General features: G+C 41.6%; 1 protein-coding gene across 2 annotated transcripts in view; it reads right to left on the bottom strand.

The window, feature by feature from the left end:
• Positions 1-1,026: 1,026 nt before the first annotated feature.
• The window catches only part of GABRB1 (gamma-aminobutyric acid type A receptor subunit beta1), a 380,698-nt gene continuing 366,982 nt past the window's right edge, over positions 1,027-14,742 (bottom strand). For both annotated transcript variants that reach the window (XM_064582397.1, XM_064582401.1), the window contains exon 9: positions 1,027-1,374. In XM_064582397.1, coding sequence (XP_064438467.1) covers positions 1,027-1,374 — 348 coding nt within the window. The remainder of the gene's footprint in view (positions 1,375-14,742) is intronic.

Below are 14,742 nucleotides of genomic sequence, written 5' to 3'. Positions count from 1 at the left end.
TTTTTTCAAGCAAAAACTGCTCACCCTCCCATTATGGAAGCCCTCCTCCTGCCTTCTCTTCCACACTGTCTCTGGAGCAGGGCCTGGGGACAAGCGCAGCCATGGCTTCAGGGCACGGAAGTAATGAAATGAGTTCAGGGCTGCTCATTTGAATAGTTAAAGAAATCACCATTGCCCCAGACTCCTTATTCTCAACAAGAGAAAAATGTTCTCAGTGGCCGCCAGGATGGATTCTAGTGCTAGTTTTAAATCTGCTTGCAAGTCTGAGAAAGAAGCAGTTTTTTTGTTTTTTGTTTTTTTCCAGACTACCCAGCTGAATGGTGAGGTGAAGATGCCAGATTTGTTTTGCATAACCTCTGTCAGCCCTTGTCAATCCCTCCCTCCTGTCCCATGGAGTGGGGACCCCTTCTACAAGGGAGTTTTGGGGACTTGAGGGTGGAGGGGAGTCTTCCTTCCTGGTCTAGGCTCCTTTTATCCGCCCCCCCCCCCCTTCTTCCTGGAAATCTGTAACTTGTGAATGGCTTTGTTTTTTCTTCTGAGATCCTGGAAATTGTGTTGTTTTTTGGCAGCATGAAATTGTTACAGTTTACCAGGAAGCAGTGCGCGCAGAGAGCTAGGTCCTCTTCATTCTCATTTGAAAAATAAATCAATAAAATCCAGGGCAGGTAGGAAGGACTGCTAAAGATCTATCTAACTTCTCTCTGTGTGTTTGTGTGTGTGTGTGTGTGTGTGTTTTGTAAACACGGCAATTAATAGAGCTCTGAAAGAGCTGATAACCTGGACCACAGTAGGCTGGAAAAAAAATAAGTTTTTTTGGTGTGTGTGTGCGCGTGTGTGTTTTGTTTTTGGAAGTAAACATGGTGCAGTAATAAAACTGATATGCAACACCTAAAACCAGTTGGATGGCTGAATGTCTGACCTCAAAAAACACAGCAGTATGGCTGCTGCTGGGGGAGGGGGTGGCCGGCGCTGTGGGGTAAGAAACAAGAGAAGAGGAGAGTAGTCTACGAACCCTTAGGACAGACCTTAGTGTACGTAGTAGAGCCAATAAACGACGTTAAAAAGAGAAAAGGTGATGGGGAAGAACATTCGGGACCACTTGTCTATGGAATTCACATCAGTCAAGTCGGGGATTTTGACTTTGAGCTGCGAGGCGCGCCGGCGGATGCGCCCCTTGCTGTGCGCGCCGTGCCGGTCCAGCGCGCGCCCGTAGCCCTCGCGGCTGCTCAGCGGCTTGCGGTACTGGATGCTGGCGCTGTCGTACGAGTACATGCTGGCGGCCTTGGGCTCGCTCACGCCCGTCAGCACTTCCGAGCCGCTCGTCTCGTTCCGCATTTCCAGGGTGCTGAGCAGAATGTTGCCGCGGGCGTCGACCTGACGAGAAAGGGACAGGCTCAGGCACAGCTGTCGGGACGCTGGCTGTGTTCATTCCCCTGCGGCTGATGACGCCGGCGCGGCTCATTAGAGACGGTCCCGCGGCACGTCCTGCTCTGCGTGCCTGCTGGACTTGAAGATGACCCGTCATCTCTGGACCTCTCATCATGATTTACCTAATCTACCACCCACCTATCGAATCCATCACCTGTCCACGTCTGTTGCTCTCTCTCTCCCAAGCATCATCTGTCTATAACTGTCTGTCCCTATCTAATCCATCATCTGTCTAATCTACTATCTACCTACTTAATCCATCACCTATTTGTCTAACTAATCTACCATCTATCTCTCATCTGTCTAATCCTTCATTTATCTGCCTGCCACCCATGCAGTCTACTATGTATCTAATCTACCATCTAGTGATCTACCATTTATTTATTTATCATACCTCTATTTATCATCTAATCTACCATCTATCTATTCATCCATACATCATTTATATGTATGTATACTTATATATATATCATTTATAACTCTGGCAAATTTTCTTGTTTCAAAAGTGGCACATGGAAGTATGTAAAATTAGAAACAGGAAACAAAAAAAAAGTAGAAATTTGTAATTTCATCTTTAGAGTTCATTATTTTTTATTATTTTTAATATCCTGCCAGCCCTCCTGTCTTTGTTCTGCTTGTGTATACAGGCTCACCTGGTATATTTTGCTTTGCAATCTGCTTTGGTCAGTTAATAGTGTACCTGGTCCTATTACCATGGTAATGATTATTCCTCCGTGATATCATTTATTAACAGCTTATATGGGTAAAGCATAATTGGGTTAACCTATCTTTAGATGTTAAGGCTTGTTTTACTTTTGCAGTGTTATATAAACAAGCCTGCAAGGGACATCTTTTAGCTAAATCTTTGTGCATCTCCATAATTATTTCCTGAGGCTAAATTGCCAGAAGTAGGATTCAGGGGTCAAAAGGATATGCCTGGCTATGCTTTGACTTCTGTGTCCACCATTACTGATTGTTGCTTCCTGCCATTTGAGTGGTACCTAGCCCAGATTTCCTGGGTTTTGTTATGCTATGCCCACACACATTTACAGAACTACAGAAGATGCGAGCACGTTTGGCCTGCAGTGTGGCTTTAACTTCACGCTGATGCACTTTGCAAACTAATTTACCTTGAGAGGACATGCTCATTCATGCACATGAGTTTGAAGTACTTCCAAGGGTAGCACAGGGCAGTGGTGTTTGAATCTAGTGTTATTAGCACAGTGCCCGAGTTACGGTAAGTGCTCTATAAAGGCTTTCGGATGAAATGAATCTCAGTAAACACTTTTGAATGCCAAAGGTATGAGTAAGAAGATGAAAGAAATGGGTGACCAAGAAAGACAGAGTAAAGCGTAGGAGGAGGCAAAGACAGCAAAGAAAGGTAGAGAGAGTGGCGGGATATGATGCTGGTACATCCCTGATAAGAGAACGAAGATTTGAGTGTCCACCATGTGCCTAGCATCATGGTAGCAGCTTTGTATATATTCCTTGTTTATCACCTGCTACAGCCAACTGCCTCAAGTTTACTCCACTGCTAGATCGGGGAGTACAACTTGTGTCTTGTCTGTTTCAAAGCTTTCGTGCTCTTTACTGAGAAAGGACTGCTTCATAGTCCTTGGCCTTCATCACATCCCGCAGTGAATTTAATGATGCATTTGATAGCTTTAAGCTTAGAGGTAGTCGGAGAGAGATGGTGACGAAATCTGGCCTCTCCCTCTACTGCCATCTATCATTTCCCTCTGGAAAACGTGTGGCTCTCGCCTAGTTGAGCTACCCATTATGCCCTCACCGGCACTTCTACTGGCTTCTTGAATCAGGGAGTTAATATTAATTTTTGTTGTTGTTAATACCTACTATTTGTTGAATCCTACTACATAATTTATCTCAGTTATTTCTTATAACAACACTATGAGATATATAATATTATCCTAGTTCAGCAAGTAGCGAAATAGAGATTCAGAGAGCTTAAGTAAATGGCCTGCAATTAAACAAAGAAAAAGTGCTCGATTTGGGATTAAAATACAGGATATTCTTTGCCTTAAATATAGCTTTCCCTTCTGGGTTTTGCATGTTAATCAATATATTTTCTTTAAGGCTCAGTTGAAATCCTACTTATGGTGTGTACCTGTGTACCTTCCCTGATTACAGTAACTTCAAAAACCAACTTCGTCTCTCTCTCTCTCCCTGTGTCTCTCTCTCTCTGCAGATGATATTGAGTACTTATTATGTGCCAGGCGCAGTGCTAGGTGTCCGGGAGGTGTGTGTGTGTGTGTGCACGCACGTGTGTATGGATGAAAAGTCATGCATACAAAAGTTTACGTTATGAAAGAGGATGGTAGCGGTGAAGTGAAAAGGAAGAAAGTGCTGAATTCATTAAAAAAGGGACAAATCCCTTAGAAGATAATCATGGTGCACATAATTCTGCTAGGTACTGTGGTGTTTCAGTGAAGAGTATCATAAAACGTGGATTTTGTCCTTGAGATAATAATCTCCTTAGAGATACAGGAGTAAAATATAATTTGGGGAGTGACAGGAGTTTTTAACCAAATGCTAAATGGCACAGAGTAGACCATGATTAGGGGTTCGTGAAAGTCTGGGGGTCAAGGAAGGCTTCATGAAGGAGGGGCGGCTTGTCCTAGGCTTTAAAGGATGGGTAAAAGAACAAAGGATTGAGAGTTGAAAACTGTATTCTCACCCTGGTTTTGTTATTAAATCTATTTCTTCATCTATAAATAAAAGATTTTCACTAGGCAATCTCAAGGGTTTGTTTCTGACTTTTGACAGTCTTTACTATGAATAATATTCTAGGCAGAGGACACAGCATACTAAAAACAAAAACAAAACAAAAAACCTTGGAAAAGTGAATCACTTATCTGTACTGTATGCATCATTAAGTTACATTATATGAAATCTCCCTAAGTAAACAAGTTACTAGAATTTAGAATCAGCCAGTGAAGCATACAGATGCTCCTCATTACACAAGTCACGCAAAAGGGACATTTTTTAAAGATATTTTGGTTAACTTTGGTTCAGACTCCAATGCACCAATAAATTACATGATGTTTATTAGTTTGTGCAAATCCCTCAAAATATTTTGTCATTGAGCTAGACATCATAGCTCTAAGTGGTTTGACATATAAAATAATGAATCTGGTTCTACAACTAACTACTCATGAAAGCTGATTGCATTACTGTGTAGTTGAATCAACATTACCGTGTTCTTTATCAGGGAAATTTAAGAAGTGTCATATAACAGTTATGACCCATCTTCAGTCTGTCTCCTCCACACAGTCTAAAACTTCTTCTAAAAGCTAGTGTTACAGATTGTGCGTGTACGTGCGTGTGCATGTTTGTGAGACGGTGTGCTTGTGTGTGCCTTTCTCCTGCAGCGTGAGTTTTCAGCCCCCACCTTCTAAGCTTTTTGCTGCCTCCTAAAGTGAATGCGCCAGCAAGTTTCTGGTTGGCTCTGCCTGAACCTCTGCCCTTTGGAGAAGAGTGTCTTTCCTCAATCATATAAAAACACCCAAGGTGTCCTTATATTCACAGTGGGCACAGCTTTCCAAAAATAGTATCCACGGGGAAAGTGGTCATTTTTTTCTTACGCCCTCAGGAGCAGTGAGGCACCAGGTTGTAGATCAATCACCTCAACATCTGCAGTGGTTAAATGCTGCCTCATCAATAAGGGATTAAATGACCAACATCTGGGCATGATCCAGACATCAAAGATTATATAACCTTGAAGCAGAAGGAAGTGAGGCAAATGAAAATGCCAACACACTTGATTTCTAGGGCAGACAAATACATTTCCTAAAGCATTGCTAATGTTGAAATAACTGTTCATTTGGATAATCATTGCCCACTCCTTATGTTGCCATAAAGGAAGGGACTCTCCACTCCAGTCCCTGGGAGAGAAACTAAGGGATCGATGCTTCCAGCTTCTTTTCCCTTTCTCCTCTCCCACTGCTTCCCACTGGGTATATGTGGGAGAAGGACACAGGCATACTTGGCTCCATGTCTTCTGGGTATTTTTCTCCTTCCAATCTGCTTACAGAGAAGGTGCAATGCAGTTAGGGATGTGCCTGTTGAACCTGCTGGGTTGGTGAGTAAGGCCTGCACTTGTTCCGTGGTTCCCATGATTGGGGAGATAAATCTGTCTAAATGGGGGTGGTGGTGAATGACTACATTATATTAACTATGTATTCTTGAAACCAACATCACTTTTTTTTTTTTAAGTTTAAAGTATCATTAAACCTAAATTTAGAGCAAATGAATACAGTTGTTATTAAGACTTCATTCAGGAGGGTCGACAAATAAGCCCTCTTTCCTCCCCTTCAGATGGATGATCAAAGTGTAAGCTTGAGCTGACTAACACCAGGGAGCAGAGAGTGTGGCTTTAGATGTGCAGCCCCAAGGCTAACTGTTCATCCTCACCTCACTCCCTATTAGAGAGGCATATTTTATGTGCTATAGACGTAATTTTCAGGCATACAATGGATAAACATTTAAAATGTCAAATCGTTCATTCCTCACTCATTTTTTCAGTAAATGTTTACTGAGAGCTTACTGTGTGTCAGGCACTGTTCCAGACACTGATGAGGAAATCAGCCCCTCCATTAGTAATAGGACATCACGTCTCACATTTTAAAAATTCAAAGATCTCAAGTAATAAAGCCCTTTCCTTTTACACTCTCCTGAACAAACCCCGGGACCTCCTCCACCTCCAGTTGGTTCTAATTATTTTCCTGGATAAATACTGTGACCTCTTTCAAACTCGGGTTACTAATTCCTTTTCCAACAGACTTTCTGAAATTTGCTCATTTGTGAACATGAGATCCGCTTTCTGCCTGCAAAACCTTTCTCTCCTCTTCCCACCTGAAGGTCTCTTTGAAGTCTGCTGAGCACAAGCAAATATTGGAGGTGTTCACATATAAAAGAAAGCCTGGGGTTTCACTGTGTCTCCTTGAAGTCTGCTGAGCACAAGCAAATATTGGAGGCGTTCACATATAAAAGAAAGCCTGGGGTTTCACGGTGTAAGGACATGAGATGGGGAGGAACAATCCAGCTTCCGGCTGGTGAAACCTCTCCTTCCTTCCTGCAGTGCAGCACTTACCAACCACAATGTCTTGGTTTTAAGATCTGAGGACACAGCAGGTCTGGGATGATAGTGGACAAAACACCCAAGGTTCTTGAACTCTTGGCACTTACATTCTTATGGAGGAAAACAGGCAATACCCTTCTTCCTTCTAAAATTTGTTTTTAAAAAAATCAGGTAACATTATGAAGAAAAAGTAGCTGTATATGTTGCTTTTAGTGTATTAGGGAAAATATACCCAACACACTAACTTGGTGATTTTGTGCATGTTTTTCTTAACATTACATTCATGCTCAGATTTCATTATAATGAGTGAAAAATTTAAAGTAATGCATATTTCCTTATTTTCTCCTGGACCTTATTACTGAACAGCCTACACAATAGCTCTGCATGGATGTTTAAAGGCTTCTTAATCTGAAAATAGTTAGAGCAGAACTCTCCTTAGCCAACTTGTTCCTCCCCCTGAGTGTCCCACTAGAATGTTGCTCTAGGAGACAGGGACTTTGTCTAATTCACTCTTGTTTTCCCAGAGCTGAGAAAAGTGCTTGGCATAGGAGCATTCAGTAAATATCTACTGCATGAATGAGTGAATGAATGAATGAATAATAGTGCAGCTGGTAAAGGGTATGGTGGTAAATTGTGGGTGTCAACTTGGTTAGGCTACTCACCTAGCTGTTTAGTCTAGCACTAGTCTAGATGTTGTTGTGAAGGTATTTTGTAGATGTGACACTTCCAGTTAGTTACTATAAATAAAGGAGATTCCATTTGATGATGTGGGTGGGATTCATCCTATCTTTGAAAAGTATTAAGAGCAAAAACTGAAGTTTCCTGGAGAAAAAGAAACTTTGCCTCAGGATCGCACCAGAAATTCTGCCTCAACTTCCAGCCTGCCCTACAGATCTCACACACAATCATATGAGCCAAGTCCTTAAAATAAATCTCTTTTTGTATGTATGTTGATTCTGTTCCTATTAGTTCTGTTTCTCTGGAGAACTCTGACTGACGCAAAGGGTATGGCAAAGATCATAAGGGTGTTTTTCCAATGACTAAAACGTTGACGTGATGGCTGTATTTCTTCCCTCAACAGAACCCTGAGCAAATGTACAAATTCATTTTCTAGCTTGGGGTGAGCCTTTCTCCCACCCCTTCCATCGTACTCCGTCTCTCCTTGTCTCCGTCCCCAGCATCCCCGAATGGTGCCTTAGGCTGTGAAAAATGTTGCCACTCACTGAATTGAACTGTTCTGGATATTTTCCGTATGTAAATATAGCAGAACTCATTTCAGTGTAATTGGAATAAAATATAATCTTGTTTTCAGTGGCAGTTTTAAAGCCCTGTGAGAAATACCTCTGGGCTCAATCTACTTTGCAAACAGAAAGTTATTTCCTTCTTGCTAGCCAATTCAATTAGATTCACATTTACTGAGTGGTTCTGAAGTACAGCACAGGAAGCCAAGTGAAGTGACGTTCACCGCAGAAGGAGATGCCTTTCAGAAGCCCACAATCTATTTAATTGAGGGTGTCGGGTATGAACGCCTGCCTTAGCCTGAAGGGAGCAGAGAACCACAGACCCACGTCTCACATCTGCCTGTCCTGCTCATAGAATGTACCACGTCTCACGCTGTTGCTGCCAGTCATTAGCTCTCACCAGGGCTGCCAAATGGCAATCCCTTCATCTCAAATTCCTGAAACCTTTTGGTTTGGTGGTGGCGGGGGGGGGGGGGGGGGGGCAGGGGCAGAATGGGAAGCTTTGCTGGAGATGATTTGTGTGTCTCTTTGCCATGTCCTGACAACTAGCGGTAGAAGCAGAAACTTCAATGTCGTTTCAAGATGCTATCGAAGATTAAGCACAAACCTACATAAATCTAAACAAATCTGCACTCTATTATTTAGGACATAGAGAAGGAAAAAGAGATAAATGAAACAAGTGGCAATTTTCCAGAACATTACTCAGGTAGATAAATTTCTCCTGGATCCCTTTCTTTGCCCCATTTCTCCCATTCAGCGTATGAGCAGATCCAAATGGCTTTACTTTTGAACACATCCTGATTCTGACCACTTTTCCCCATCATCGTGTCTTACTGAATAATTGATCTTCCTCTTTCCAGGAAGGAAGCCAGGTGGTCTTTTCTCTACATAGCCGCTGGAGTAATACTTAAAAAATGTAAACCAGACAGGGTCTCCTCTGTTTAAATCTAGCTACTTCCCAAGACAGATAACAAAATCAGATTTCTCATCCAAATCTGCAAAGCACCCCGTGGTTTGAACTCCTTCAGGGACCTCTGCCCTCAGTTCCTACCACTCTGCCCCTGGAGCTCTCTGCTCCATCCACCCTGGTCTTTTGATGGCTGGTCCCTGATGCTCCTAAGTCCTCAGGGCATTTTCACCTGCTGTTCTTCTCTCCTGGAATGATCGTCCTCAGGTAGTTACCTGCCTAGCTCCTCACCATTTTCTTCACCATAATTATCATCATTTGCCATTATATCATGCACTTATTTACACATTTGTTATTCGACTGAGATGTAAGCTCCAGGAGAGCAGCTGCTCTTTGGTTACTGTTATTATTCATCACTGTATATCGCCGGCGCCCTCCCGGAAAAGAGGCTGATGCTGCGGAGGCGCGGCTGAGTTAATGTCTGTACAATGAGGAACTCTGACACTCGGATGTGGAGTCGTCTGTCTGAACTCTGTTGCGTTTCAATGGCCAAGGACACGTAAGTGACTACAATCTCTAGGGTAGTAGTTCTCAGACATTATCGGGCATCTGAATTTATTGGGACGCTTGTTAGAAATAAAGGTTTGAGCTCATTTCATTCTAAATTAAGGTCTTCCCGGGGCGCCTGGGTGGCTCAGTCGTTAAGCGTCTGCCTTCAGCTCAGGTCATGATCCCGGGGTCCTGGGATCGAGCCCCGCATCGGGCACCTTGCTTGGCGGGAAGCCTGCTTCTCCCTCTCCCTCTGCCCCTGCTTGTGCTCTCCCTCTCTCGCTGTGTCTCTCTCTGTCAAATAAATCAATAAATAAATCTTAAAAAAAATAAATATATTAAGGTCTTCCCAGTCTGCATTTTACACAGGCATTCCAAGGGTCCTAGCTGATATTGGTGTACCTAAAAATCCATAAAGCAGTTAACTAATTTCAGACAGCTAAGAATGAATTACAAATATGCACTGTTCAAGCTTGAGAGATACATAACATGATGGTTGGGGAGTAATTTCTTAAGTTGATGTGAGTGGGAGATCATTGAGCTTTGAGGAGAGAATGATAGAAACAAGAAAAGAGGAATCCTATTTTATACATAGGAGCATTTTATACATGGGCTTAGGGAGTCCCAATATTTGAGACGAGTGCTTTTTACAATTAAATATAAAATGCATTATAATCAGCAAATTCATTGAATTCTGAATGATGCAAACAAAGGCGATTTTTTGGATTCATCTTCAGTGAATCCCCTTAAAATATTCATCCCAAATTTCTTCAGTAATGTTTTGCTCTTCAGGTAAATAAAAGAGGGATTTTGGGGACGCCTGGGTGGCTCAGTCGGTTAAGCGTCTGCCTTCAGCTCAGGTCATGATCTCAGGGTTCTGAGATCGAGTCCCACATCGGACTCCCTGCTCAGTGGGGAGCCTGCTTCTCCCTCTGCCTTCTGCTCCCCCCTGCTTGTACTCTCTCTCTGACAAATAAAATCTTAAAAAAAAAAAAAAAAAAAAAAAAGATTTAAAAGAGGGATTTTGGTCAGAGTAATCATTACTTTTCATATAGTTGAAAAGGAGATATTTAAAATGTGTGATGTCAATGTGCTTGTGAATGTCTTGGGGTTTGTGAAATACTACACTTATGTGGATAAGTCCTGGTTACTGTATCACATTAGATATTATCTTCTTACTGTAAGAGCCATGGTTTCCTAAGATAATCAACAATGCACTTCTACATTTTATTCCTCCCAACTGGAGAATGTTATGAAGTAAAGGCAGAGTGGAATTATCAGTCACTTTACATTCTAATATAGAGATTTCAGGAGAAGGAATTGCTGAGAAAAGTATCGGGGTGCCTGGGTGGCTCAGTCGGTTAAGAGTTTGACTCTTGATTTTGGCTCAGGTCATGATCTCAGGGTCGTGGGACTGAGTTCTGTGTAGCCCTGCGTCATGTCAGGCTCTGTTCTGGGCATGGAGCCTGCTTAAGTTTCTCTCCCTCCCTCTGCTTCTCCTCCCACCTCTGTCTCTCTCTCTAAAAAAAAAAAAAAAAAAAGTATCAATGCAGGTTGAAAGCAATCTATTAATAATACACACCTATTGTTACCACGGACTATCCCTAAGCAAAATAAATGTCCTTCATTAGAAAATATTTATTATATATATTTTTAAATTTTGAAAGGTACCAAACAGTTCTCACTTTAGGAGAGGCTTAAAAATTTTGTTTTTATAACACTAGGAATATAATAGGAAAAAAGTTTCCAATTACACATGGATTTTAAGAGCATCCTGCTTGGGGCATCTGGGTGGCTCAGATGGTTAAGTGTCTGCCTTTGGCTCAGGTCATGATCCCAGGGTCCTGGGATCATGTCCCGCATCGGGCTCCCTGCTCAGTGCAGAGCCTGCTTCTGCCTCTCCCTCTGCCATTCCCTCTGCTTGTGCTCTTCTGTCTATCTCTCTGTCAAATAAATAAATAAAATCTTTAAAAAAAAAAAAAAGAGCATCCTGGGGCGCCTGGGGGGCTCAGTCATTAAGTGTCTGCCTTCGGCTCAGGTCATGATCCCAGGGTCCTGGGATCGAGCCCTGCATCGGGCTCCCTGCTCTGCCAGGAGCCTGCTTCTCCCTCTCCCACGCCCCCTGCTTGTGTTCCCTCTCTAGCTGTCTTTCTCTCTCTCTGTCAAATAAATAAAATAAAATCTTTAAAAAAAAAAAAGAGCATCCTGCTTGGTTTTGTAATTAATTCATTAATTCATTAGTTCACTTATTTTAAAAGTCATTTAAGTGCCTGATTTGTGCCAGGCTCTATGACAGGCATTGGAATACCGAAAGTGGAAGATACAGTGTCTGCTTTCAAGGCCTACTCTGTTTTTCTTAATAGCATTTATTATTATCTGCCATCGTATGTGTGTTTGTGGCTGTTCTGTTCATTGTTTGGGTGTGATGTATTTGTGTATATGATGTTCATTGTCTTTCTCTCTCATCCAAATGAAAGGTTTTGTTTTATTCATTCATTGCTGACTATACCCACTGCATAGAGGGTATTCCCATAGTGTGCCCTCATTAAATATTTGTTAAAGTTAAATATTAAATATTTTTCAAATTAAAAAAAAAGTACACATAGTGTGCAGTGGAAAGCTGTAGGAAGAGCATCAACTTAGCCTGACGAGTGAGGGAAGATGTCAGTCAAGAGGTGAATTCTGGGGAACAAGCCAAAGTTACTGAAGAGTGAAAACATGGCAATCTGGGAAAACTGTGAGTTGTACTTCTGGGACAAAGTTGAAGGGGAGATGGAGGAGGAATGAAGCAGAAGAGGAAAGCAGAATGGCATCAGAGTGGGTGCTGGATCCCATGTTAAGGAGTATGGGTATTTTCCTTCAGGCAGAGTCAAAGGTGGATTATGGTGGATGCCTATTGGTTTGACCTGTCTGATTCCATGCCACCTTCTTCTGATAACATTACCTGACATTCCTTGGTGCATGTGGTTGAGGTAGGCCTAAGTGCATCTTCGAGGCTCCAGGGATGGACATGTGACCCAGACCTGGGCATCTAGTGTTTTCCATCTTCCTGGTCAGGGGGATTGATTTCTGCATGAGAATATGACTCAAGTTGATCCAAAAGATTCAATCCTAAGACTTTTTTGTTGTTGTTGTAACTCTTGCTTGTAAGACAGTAGTTTTGGGTTAGGGTTGTAAAGCTTTGAATATATGAATTTAGGCATTTTGGAACCAGCATGAGGGAAGGGTCTACTGAAAGTAAAGCCAATATAAAGGAAAGCTGAGTTAAGAGATGAAGAGAGATGCTTTCTGATGACATTGTTTAAGTATCTGGATATAGCCACATGTGAAATTAGAACCATTCATGGACTTCCCATTTATGTGTGCCAAAAAACCCCCCCACCTTTTTCTTAAGCCTATTAAGTAAATTCAATTTCTTTCTCATTTACGAAAGAATTCTAGCTGTTTGGATATGGAAGAAAATGGACACTAGATGCAAGAGAGAAAATGAGAGAGAGAGAAAGAGAGAGGGAGAAAGAGGGAGAAAAGGAGACTGATTTGGAGATTCCTGGAAAGGAAAATTAGACTGTTGCAGCATCTAGAGATTAGCTACATTAAGCCAAGACTGGAGAACAAAGCATGGAACTGAGCCAGATTTGGGCAGGGATTTGAGGGCTGAAGAAGTTCATGAACTGCTAACACAGGCTGTCATTAGAAATCAAAGGTCCTGCCTGAATTTCTCCAAAATCCAAGATGCTAAGTCAGAAATGTTAAAATTTCATCAAAGGCTGAGAGAAGTGTCCTAGTTGGCCTGAGGACAAGGCAGCGAAATTGGGTAGGTCCCAGGCTCAAAGGCTAATGTAGGTATCCATCTGTTTCAAGCTAGTTTTAAGGAAAGAGCTGTTGACCTTTAGGATGTCTGTTTTCACATGCATTAAGTATCCTGGAATTAATCACAGTAACAGAGCTGATTTCCAATTAGAAAGTTGTCTGAAAGTGCAGATGTCTAAAAGTGTCTGAAACTGTAGATGACACACCACAGAGAATAGGAATGAGAGAAAAGAGGCCAGATTACAGTATCAGTATCTGATTCTGAAGGGAAATTCTATTTCTTAACTGTTGGGGTTAAAACAGCACATTTGGTGTGAATTTTTGGCAGATCTCACTGATGTCCCCCATGACTTCAAATGATTTTGAATCAGTATCTGATTACAGACTGCCCATGCAACCATTCCACCTTAGGTGGATTTATTTGCAAATAGGCAGGCATGTCGCCAGCTGACACAACCATGTATATTCCAGGTTAGTGTAAAAATGGCTCAGAAGTAGCTTACTTACAGCCTACTTATACTGTGAAATCTATCTTTCAAAACTCTAAATACCACCTCTAGTTTCAAATGATGCCTGAGGGGTTCATGAATCTACAGTCTTTATCACCTTGGAGGTTGAAACTCTCCTCATGTCTGGATTCAGCAGCTGTACTCCTATAAAAAGATGCTTCAGTGCAGCTGGTGGAAATATAAATCAAGACAAAGCAAGCCCTTCTGAAGCTTCAGCACAAATGACCCTTGACATGACAGCCCAGCCACAGCTATCAAAAGTGATGTGTAATAAATGAATGATGCCACGCTGGGCTCTGTAGGACCAAGGCAAATATTAAGGTCCCTCAAATGAAAATTGTCTGGGACCACAGCACATATATCATTTGAATTCAACTGTTTACAAGTATCTAAAAGGAAAGGGAAGGGTCATCTAAATATTATATGAAAGGAAAAATCTAATATCACTTTCTATTTTTTAAATTTAACCAGGGGCTAACTCTCTTAAATACCACACAGGTGGTGTTATTATCTTAACTGCTGGAGATAATACACTGAACAGATGAAGTAATACACTTGATTTGTTATTGAAGATTATATCTATCTGCTGTTATAGGACACTGTGATTCAGAAAGAATAGTGGAGATTGATAAAAATCATGCTTTAAAAATATTAAAAATCAGAGTGATAGAAACAGTAAGAAAGCTTGGAGCAGAAGCTAGAGTGAACTACAGATAGTCTTTTTCTTACTTATTATGAATATGTAAGGGTTTTATAAAACATTATGATGTAACATTCAGTAACTTGGGTGGGTTTTATAAAACATTACAATGTAACATTCAGTAACTTGGGTGGTATCTAAGAACTCATCCTGAGTGGAGAAGGGTTCTCTAGAACTTATTCATTCAACAAATATTTATTTGTTTTTTTCTCTGTTCTAGCCACTGAGTAAAGAGCAACAAACATAATAGACAAGGACCTCGATGCTAATCCTTGGGAAACTTGCAGTTTAATAGAGAGATAGACATTAAAAAATAATTAAGTAAACATGTATTCACTACTGTGGTAAATCCTATGGTGGAAAAGCACAGGATGTGGTGAGGGCAAAGAACAATGGTACAAAATATAAACTAACAGTGGCGGGGGGGTGGGTGGTCAGCTAAGGCATCCTTGAGGTAGTAACATTTATGACAAGAACTAGTGCAATGAAAAACTTGAGAG

This window comes from Mirounga angustirostris, unplaced genomic scaffold (genome assembly GCF_029215605.1).
Source record: "Mirounga angustirostris isolate CCGP_5_RB_7025 unplaced genomic scaffold, mMirAng1.0.hap1 SCAF_2, whole genome shotgun sequence".
Lineage (NCBI taxonomy): Eukaryota > Metazoa > Chordata > Mammalia > Carnivora > Phocidae > Mirounga > Mirounga angustirostris.
The sequence above is the reverse complement of the archived record's forward strand: the minus strand, read 5'-3'. Positions and strand labels throughout refer to the sequence as shown.